The sequence below is a fragment of the Eulemur rufifrons genome, chromosome 19, assembly GCF_041146395.1.
Source record: "Eulemur rufifrons isolate Redbay chromosome 19, OSU_ERuf_1, whole genome shotgun sequence".
In the NCBI taxonomy this organism is placed as follows: Eukaryota; Metazoa; Chordata; class Mammalia; order Primates; family Lemuridae; genus Eulemur; species Eulemur rufifrons.
In genome coordinates this window covers 100,391,506-100,401,204 of record NC_091001.1, presented here as the reverse complement: position 1 = coordinate 100,401,204, position 9,699 = coordinate 100,391,506, and the positions used below count along the sequence as shown (strand labels likewise).

The window sequence follows — 9,699 nt, the reverse complement described above, 5'->3', positions numbered from 1 at the left end:
CCGTGTGCCCTGTCCCTGAGCACGGCTCACCTTGCACACTGTAGGAAAGCAGGTCAACCACGGAGTCCGCCTTCACACGGTACCGAGCCCGAAGGCTGAAGTGTTCTGTGCTGGTGTTGCCACCCGTGTAGGAGGCGGACCAGTTGTACAAGTTGCTGTAGACATTCGTGGAAAGGTCTAGAACACCCAGGAGAGGCACTTGCAGTTGATACGACTTGGGAATGGTGAAAGCAGGAACTTGGAACTCTTGAGCTGGCAGGTGGAATCCCATGGGCTTGAAGTGGAGGGCTGGTGTCCTAACAGTCTCTAGCATCTTTAGATCTTTGGAGGATTTGCCACCAAAAGGCAAAGGAATCTCAATTTTCATACTGTTCTTGTTGAAAGTATATTTGACCCGGCCATCACTGCAATGAACAATGAAGACAGTGTCCCCACGGTCAGACATCAAGAACTCAAAGTTCTCCGCCATCTGACCTACCGAGCAATATTGCACCTGCCTCATCCCCAAACCCACTCTGCACTTTCCCTCAAGCAACTCCCTATGCTTGGATCCCTTTGCTTTTACCTCTACTTTCCAAACACTCAAACCCTCACAAAACTGTCCCAAGAGCCACTCCTTATCATTACCATCACATCTAAGCCATAGCTAATTTCTCTCATTCTTATAGTGACACAGTCCCTTACACCTCTCTCAAAGAGCATGTCATAATTCTGCTTTTATAATTGGTTATTTGTTCATTTGTTGGTGTCTACATGGTGTCTTGTTCGAGAGGCTATACCTTATCTAGTTTCTATCTTCTCATTGCACCTAACCTAGTATTTTTCACATAGGGGACACTTGATACATATTTGCTAACCCGAATTGAGGCAATTTGATATGTGGAAAAAACACAGGTGTAGAAGTCAGTAAACTTGGGTTACAGTTTTAGCTTCCATTAATCGGCAATGTTATCTTAGTGAATTAGTCTGAGTTTCAGTGCTATTATATGGATAATAATATCCTTTCTGCTGATTCACAGAGATGGCCTTGGATATCAAACGAGAAGAAATATCTAAAAGCATTTGGGAATCTTTTCAATGCTATGCACATACAATAGACTTATGATAATTTATAAAAATACAGTAGGACAGCAGGGTTTAACTGTTCTCAACAAATAATCTGTTCATTGTATTATTCCAACAGGGTCTGGATGCTGCCTGTCCAGGTTTGGTAGGAGGATAATTGATAACCACTAAGGCCCTTTCCAGGTCTAAGGTCTTGCAGCTATCTTTTCAGCACAGCACACAGAAGACTGTTGGTTAGAAACACCAGTAGTGAAGGAAGGTTCTCAAGTCCTTTGAAACTGCCACCTTTTTCTCTTCAGTAGGCTTTGTCCATATGAGTACTTTGGCAGACTTCAGCCCTTTCACAATCATCTGGTCTATGAAACTTTGCTGCTCTGCCATAGACTTATGGAAAGGTCCAAGTGACACAGGCCACTTGTTTTCTTAACCCTGAGGATAATTCAGAGGGCGGTCAATCTAGAAAAAACTATAATCTTTTCAGCATGTGCACCGGTATTTTATTTTTATGAAATAAAGCAATCAACATATAGCATGTATTTTTGTAAATACAGAAATGAACTGAACAGTTTGGAATCTGACTTTGCTGGAAGGATTAAGCTATATTGCTAAAGTGAAATACAGGCAGCCCCTCTGTACCAGAGGTTCTGCATCCATGGATTCAACCAACTGCGGATCAGAAATATTCAGAAAAAAATGTGTCTGTCCTGAACATGTACAGACTTCTTTCCTTGTCATTATTCCCTAAACAGTACAGTGTAACAACTACTTACATAGCATTTATACTGTATTAGGTATCATAAGTAACCTAGAGATGATTTAAAGTATGCAAGAGGATGTGTGTAGGTCATATGCAAATAATATGTCATTTTACATTAGGGACCTGAGCATCTTTGGAGTTTGGTATCCAAGGGAGTTCCTGGAACCAATTCCCAGTGAGTACCGAGGGAGGACTGCATTTTCTCAGAATGCTGCCTTCATTTAATTCTCAGTGGCTGTTCTGACCTGCAATAGCTCCACAGCAAGCCTGTAGTCAATAATTCCTCCAGCCACTCTCGAATTCTCCACAGTCAAAGGTGGACTATACTTACGATGGAAGAAAGTTTAAAGACTTTCAAATTCTGGTTACAGTGAATAAAATATCTTAGGGTGAAAGTACCAGAATCCTCCAGTTACTTTCTTAGGTTCTTCCTGACCGGGACGGTGTTCACATTCTAACCTCATGTTTAATAATGCAAAAATGCCACGGTGTTTATGCTAGAGTTATTAATCTCCTTAAAATGCTTAAATTATTTGCTTTGGAAATTTAAATTAAAAAAATAGCCTATAAATCACGCTACACAAAATCTTCCATTTACTTCACATGGTTCAAGAAACTTTGCTTGTTTCTTCGTTTACCTTTTTAAGAAGAGGTTTTCTGGGATGTGGAAGTCTGGCAATCCCATTTGTTGGAGGTTCAACTCCTTTAGGCTATCGAGGTGATCTTGCAAAGTCTGGGCATAAGGAAGACTCCCAGCTGCCTTCTGAAGCCATGCATTTGTTGCCTACAAAATGATAGAAGGTTTTTAGAGTGATGGGCATGAATGAGCCTCAGGATACAACGAACATTAGGTGAAAATTCAGACTTGACAGGTCAATTATTAAGCAGGACAATGTACTGAAAGTTAAAAAATAAATCACAGAAAATTATGAATTTTGGTTGCTAGTCACTGATTTCTTCCTGTGTTTGATAAAAGGAATATCTAACATAGTCAGACTCCTGGCCAGTGTCCTGAAGCTTCCTTTGATAACATTAGACACAGCAAACTGTTCTGCCAAGTAGCATTCATTTGTTATTTACCACACATGGCTTCGTGTAACTGGGTAACTACGCATGCGGCAACGGTTCTTTTCTTCCCAGGAGTTCGCTGGAGGCAGGAAGCACGCCTTATACATCTTTGGGTACCCTCCTGCACCTAACTCAGAATTGAGGATGTAATTAGCACTTACAGCCATGTATTTATGGCTGAATGATTTATACTTACAACTATTAATTTGGAACCCATGTGCCGGAAAGTCATGTCTGTCTGAGGAACTTTGCGATCCAAGAGACTATTGGCATACATGTGCAAGCTTCTAGGATAATCAGAGAGATCCACAGGGAAATTGGATGCCACTTTTTGGGTATCCACGTTGGAGCCTGTGTTCCATTCAAATTCAAACTTCTCTTCATCTGAAAATGCACACATGAAATAGCTGTGAGTGGTACTAGGTCAGCCTGTAGCCATGGCTGTTGACCCTGCGCTTGAGCACACAGTGCTGTTGGAAGTGCTCGCGTGGCGAAAGAGGCACGTACCATAACGCCACGCCACCCTCTTGGAAACTGCTGAGCCATAAGCTGTAGCAGATGAGTCCATTTGGAGGAGCAGTTTAGTGGAGGACCAGTGGGTGAGGATCTCACTCCTGGCTTCTGCTTGCAAACGGGGTATGGAAATAATGCCTTTGATTTTGCCTTCTTCCTTTGTGTCACAACTGCAGAAAGGAAAATCAGTTGGCATCAATGATTTTGTCCATTCCAAGGGGATACATGGGATTACCCAGAAGTTCCATTTGTGGTGATAAAAATGAGATACATGAATGGCTCAGGGAAACAACCAGAGGTCATACTTGTTAACTTCTGGAACCAACATTCAGCACAAATTCAGGACTTTGCAAAGAGGTATAGGTAAAAAGAGGAGCTTTTTGAAAGTTGTTTTGCATCTTGCTCTGCTATTTACTAGCTCTATGGCCTTGGGCGAGTGATTTAACCCCTCTGAGCTACCATTTCCTTATCTATAACACAGGGAAACTCGTACCTACCTTGCAGTTTATTGTGAGGACTGAGATAATTTCTTTAAAGCACCCAGCACAGTGCTTGATAAATAAATAAGTGCCTGACAAATGGTAGGAAAATATAACTGGACCTGCACAGAGGATTAAAATGTTGTATATGCCGCTCAGACTGTAGACCAGGGTCACACGTGGCTTGGTCAGATTCAAAGTGTGAGAGGATGAAGGGGAAGAGCCACCAGGGCCTGCAGCTCAGGTCAGAACCCCCTAAGCCTTCCTTACCTTAGGTGGCCCATGACAGCGACCTCAGTAATTTTCTTGTTCTGAATGTCCAAGGTGAGTTTGTAAGATATTTTGTCCTTAACAGATTCATTAATAACTCTGAGTATGGTCCCAAGGTCAACATCAAAATCTGGAATTTGGACTTCACTGGACAAAGTCACAGTCTGCCGATTATATTTGAATGTCATGGTAGCCTCAGTATGCTTCACACCTGAAAGGGTGCAAAAGAGGATCGAGAAATGTGTGGTGAGAAGCTACATTTTTTTTTTTTTTTTTTTTGAGACAGAGTCTCGCTTTGTTGCCCGGGCTAGAGTGAGTGCCGTGGCGTCAGCCTAGCTCACAGCAACCTCAAACTCCTGGGCTTAAGCGATCCTCCTGTCTCAGACTCCCGAGTAGCTGGGACTACAGGCATGCGCCACCATGCCCGGCTAATTTTTTCTATATATATTTTAGTTGGCCAGATAATTTCTTTCTATTTTTTTTAGTAGAGACGGGGTCTCGTTCTTGCTCAGGCTGGTCTCGAACTTCTGACCTTGAGCGATCCACCCGCCTCGGCCTCCCAGAGTGCTAGGATTACAGGCGTGAGCCACCGCGCCCGGCCTAGAGAAGCTACATTTTGGAAGGGAGGAGAAGAAAAGGCAGAGAAACCCCAACCACTCAATGTGCTTAAACAAAGACGCAGTTCAGTATTTCACTTGTTAACTCAGTAATGTTCATACATTTGCTCTATGTACAAATATTTATTGACTGCCCGTTATGAGTTAGGTGCTGCTCCGGGCACTGGGGCGTCCTCGCCTCCACAGAGCTGACCTTCCAGTAGGGGTGGATCACTTCTGTCAGGCGGTCATGAATGTTATGAAGGGTACGAGGATAAAGAATAGAAAGGGATAGAAGAGGTGCGATTTCGTATGTGGTGGTCAGAGAAGTTCTCTCTGGTAAGGAAATATATGGGCAGAGACCAGAATGAAGACAGGGGCTGAGCGATCTGAATTCTGAGGAGAGCACATTCCAGGAGGAGCAGATTCCTGGAGGAGCACATTCCAGGAGGAGGGGCAGAATGCAAAGGCCCCGAGGTGGGAAGCACTTGGTGTGTTTAGGGAACAGTAAGGGCTCACAGTCCTCTGGGTCAGGCAGACATGACATCTCTATGTGACTTTCCATCCAAGATGCTTGTCTTGGTTCCTGGCCACCCCTGCCCTGGGCTCCTTCGAAATACAATCATGACAACTCTCCAGTGGCTTTTATTTAATCCATAGGAAAAGCCAAACTTCTTATCATGGTCTATAAGACTATCCTTCCCCTACCTCCCTGTATCTTTCTGGCCTCATCTTTGGATACTTTCCTTCCTGGTCTCTCTGCTTCAGCCAAACTGGCTTCCTTCCTTTTCTTTAAACATGGCAGCCATGTGCCAGCCACAGGGCCTTTGCACCTGCTGGCCCCTTGCCAATAATCCTCTTTCCACATGGCCTCTCTCCTTATCTGTGCCAGCTCTCTTTTTATGCTCACTTTACCAGGGAGACTGTCCCTTACCATTCCAAATAGCACTGCCTCCCCCTACCCTCCCTCCTCTCTGCCACCCTTAGCCCTGCCTAGACCTGTCCGTGCCCTGTTTTCCTCCCCAGCACTGATATGACATTTGGAATATTGACTTGTTTGGTTTTATACCATAACCCCTATGAAGACAGAAACTTTACCGTTCAGTATTTTAGCCCCACCTCTTAGAACAGGCCCTGTCAGTTATTGGGCGCTCAGTCAATATTTATTAAATACGTTAAATGAAATGCGCTCTTGTGAGTCCTGAACCTGCGACTGACGGCAGAGACGGGGCAGGCCTGTTCTGGATACTCACCTTCTGTCTGAGTTACAAACTTCAGGGTGTCCACCAAGGCGCTGTCCTCTCTCTGGAGCTCATAGGTTGCGCTGACAGAATACTGCTCTACCTCTCCTGTAGGCTTTAGTTCCAGCTCAAATCTAAGGATATGATAATGCAGACAGTGCACAGACAGTGTTAGGGCTTTCAATGATGGTAATAACGTCCCCAAAACAATTCGGCCTCAAGTGCAACAAAAATATGGTTCTCATTTTAACATTGTCTCTTGCCCTTAACTAAGGTGATCTTTATGATCCCTTCGGTCTAAGAGCCCCAGGCAAGGGAAGAGCCCAGGATTCCCACGGCTTTTGGACAAGCAGAGCAGGAGTTGGCTGGTTGTGCCAGCAATGCTGAAAACAAGCAGTAGAACTGGGGGGTACTGAAGACAAGGGGCCCCTTAAGCACAGTGAAGGATTCCAGCATGTTGGGGGGCTCCAGGAAGCTCATACCAATGGGTCTGGAGGCTCAGAAACATGGACCCCGAATTAGGAACAAACTGAAATCTGTGTCATGATCTCCTCAAGCAATGCGTAAGGGAGCAAGAGGGGAGAAAGCATTGGCCAGGGGACTCTGCTTGAAATACCCAAAGGATGGTGCAAACCCTTAAGGCTGGTGACAGGGGCTTATGACGCATGACGTTTTTCCTGTGCCCTGCTAGGGGCCATATGCCGAAGGTGAGAAGATGCTGGGCCAGGCCCTGAGCATGTCTGACCTGGTATCCCCCGTCAGCGGGTAGTAGGAGGCAGAGTCTGTGGAGCTGGCGTTGGAGTAAGCACCTGACGTGCAGTAATTCAGGCCGGTAAAGAACGGCTTGCAAGCTGACCAGGACTGCCTGTTCTCAATCAAAGGTGGGATGGCTTCTGTTTTGGTGGTAGACACCAAATGCAACGTGTTGCTGGTGAAGCAAAGAGAAAAACTGAGTTATCTTCAAGTCATGAGTCGAAATGAACATCACAAATCCTTGCAGTGCAAATGCCCCCTTCCCCTCCTCTCTAGCTCCCCTCAGGCCATGCCCACCTCAATTTGTTTGATTTACTGAGAAATAAATAATGATAGAAGAACATCAATACGACTAACGATCATAGTGACTCTTAGGTTTCAGACATTGCACTAATTGTTTTTCATTTGTTACCAGTAATCCCCATAGCAGTAGGCGTAGGATTCTCATTTTATAGAAGAAACAGAGGCTCAGAGATGTTAAATAACTGATCATGGGGGCCTGAACTTAGCTGTGCCTCTTCCTTCACAGGATGCAGGGGAAGAGGAAACCTGTCTCTCCTTCTCTGAAATCCCTTACTCTCTGCTGGCTTCCTTCCACCAGCATTAAACCAGCTCAAGTCTCATTACTTGGAAAGACACACACACACACATACACACACACTTCTTTCTTTCCTTTCTTGCTCTTGTCTCCTTCACAATCAAGAGAGTTTTCTGTCTTTCTTTCAATGGATTTCTCACTGAACTGCGATCTGACTGCTCACCCCATCACCCTCTGAAAACGCTTTCATCAACATCTCCAGTTCCCTCCTTGCTCCTACATCCGATGAGCATATTTAGACCTTATCGCCCCTGACCTCCCAGAAGCCTTCAATAGAGTTGCTCACTTATGGCCAGATACGGTACCCTCCTCTCAAGTATGTACTTGAAAAATTAGTAAGTATAAGAAAGTTCAACTATTAGCCGGGTGTGTGGCTCACACCCACAATCCCAGCACTTTAGGAGGCTGAGGTGGGAGGATCGCTTGAGGCCAGGAGTTCAAGACCAGCCTGAGCAACACAGCAAGACCCAGTCTTTACAAAATATTTAAAGAAAACAAAAAAACAAACAAAAAAAGAAACAAAACAAAAAAACAACAACAAGAAAGTTTAACTATGTCCTGATTTCGTCTAAGGATGCTTTTTTTCAAATACCTCTTCTTCCCCCCCCAGTATTATTTCTTCATTTTGAGGGTGCCCTAAGACCAAGCTTTGCTGTTGTGCCGAAGCCCTAATGCCAGCCTCAGCCTGCCCATGGGGTGACCCACGCCTGTGGCCCTTTCTGGCCTTGGGTCTCCTGCTTCTCTGGTCACTCCTTCTCACTCTTTGCTAGTTCCTCCCCTTCTCCCTTTACATGTTTATCTCCTCCACGTTTCTGTCCTAGTCTATGTTTGATCTCGACAACCTGCGTGATGACTCCCAAATCCTTATTTCCAGCCCAAGCCTCTTCATTGGGCTCAGACACGCAGGTCCATTTGCCAGCTGGATCGTTCTAATGGGATGTTTCCTAAGACATCAAGTGCAGCATATCCAGAACCGAATTTGTCGTCTTCCTCTAAACCAGCAGTTCTCCCTTTGTAGCCCTTATTTCAACGAAGGGCGTCCCCTCCCCCCTTTCTTCTTTCTTTTTCCTCGTCCCCATATCCAGCCAATCACCCAGTGCTCATGATTCCGCCTCCTGGCAAGCTGTAGAGTGCTCACCGCGTCCTGCTCTCCTCCAGTGCGGGCCGTCATCCCCTCTCACCCATACTGGATCGTAGGAGCCTCCCAATGGGTCTACCTGCCTCCAGTTGTGCCTCCTTCCCATCTGTTTCCCACTCTGGAGTCAGAGTATTTCTCCTAAAACACCAGCCTTGTCTTATTTATGCCTCCTTTTCAACTCCTTTGCCTTCAGAAGAGTCCAAACTCCATAAGACAGCTTCGCTTACATGGCCGGGCACCGTCTGACCCCTGCCAACCTCTCCACATCATTCCTCACTTATGTTTCCTGAGAACTTTGCCATTTTGAGCTTCTTTCAGTTCCTTGACCCCTATTCTTTTTGCTTCAGGACATTACACATGCTTTTCCCTTTGCCTGGAACACTAATTTCTTTCCCATTTGCCTGGATAACCATAACTCAGCCCTCCGATGTCAGGTGACGCGTACTTGCCTTAGGAAGCCTTCCCTGACCACCCCGGGCTGCGTGATACATCATTCTGTGGTGCTCTAGTACTTTCTCTAGCTTGGCCCTTACTTTATTGTTACTGCTTGCTTAATTGCATGTCTTCTCTGTAAACCGTAAGCTCTAGAAGGTCAGGGGCATTGTGTATCTCACTTGACATTCTTGGTACATATCACGCAATTAAATACTATTTTTGAATGAACATATCTGTCTAAAATATGGAAACCAAGGTAAATCAGTGGCTGAGGATATCATTGAAAATGGAACTCTCTGGAAGAGGCTGCATCCATACTCATGAGATTAGGAGTTTCATGCTTTACCTGCTGAGCTGGCTACCCTACCACAAATCAGTATGTCCTTTGGTATTTTTCCTGGGGAAAAATGTTCATTTGCCAAAGATGATTTCTTTAGAGTTAGTGTTCCTTCATTCTCAAAATTAACAGTCAAACAAACAGGCAACAACAACAACAACAAAAAATCACAACCTAATAACAACGAATTCAGCAGTAGGTCATAATCTCAAAGCAGAAAAATATAGGACAATTTAGTAAAACGTGAAAAATGGAGGAAAAGGTAAATATTTAGTGAGTCTAGGCTAGGATAAAAATAGGCAATCCAAAACATTTCTTTCTTACTCCTCTCCCCCTTCTTTCCTGGCACCTGAGTTATCTCAATTAACTGTCTAGTCTGGCCAAATCCCGCAGATACATGCTCAATGCTCTCTTTCAAACTAGCTCAGCAGACCTGGCTGAAAGGATTA

The 9,699-nt window shown here is 44.7% G+C and overlaps 1 protein-coding gene across 1 annotated transcript in view; it reads right to left on the bottom strand.

Annotated features, from left to right (window-relative positions):
• Positions 1–9,699, bottom strand: part of APOB (apolipoprotein B) — a 38,360-nt gene that overhangs the window by 11,795 nt on the left and 16,866 nt on the right. The window contains exons 19-25 of the mRNA XM_069495043.1: positions 6,735–6,917; positions 6,002–6,123; positions 4,153–4,363; positions 3,398–3,573; positions 3,087–3,274; positions 2,461–2,606; positions 31–404 (exon numbers count right to left, since the gene is read on the bottom strand). Coding sequence (XP_069351144.1) covers positions 31–404; positions 2,461–2,606; positions 3,087–3,274; positions 3,398–3,573; positions 4,153–4,363; positions 6,002–6,123; positions 6,735–6,917 — 1,400 coding nt within the window. The remainder of the gene's footprint in view (positions 1–30; positions 405–2,460; positions 2,607–3,086; positions 3,275–3,397; positions 3,574–4,152; positions 4,364–6,001; positions 6,124–6,734; positions 6,918–9,699) is intronic.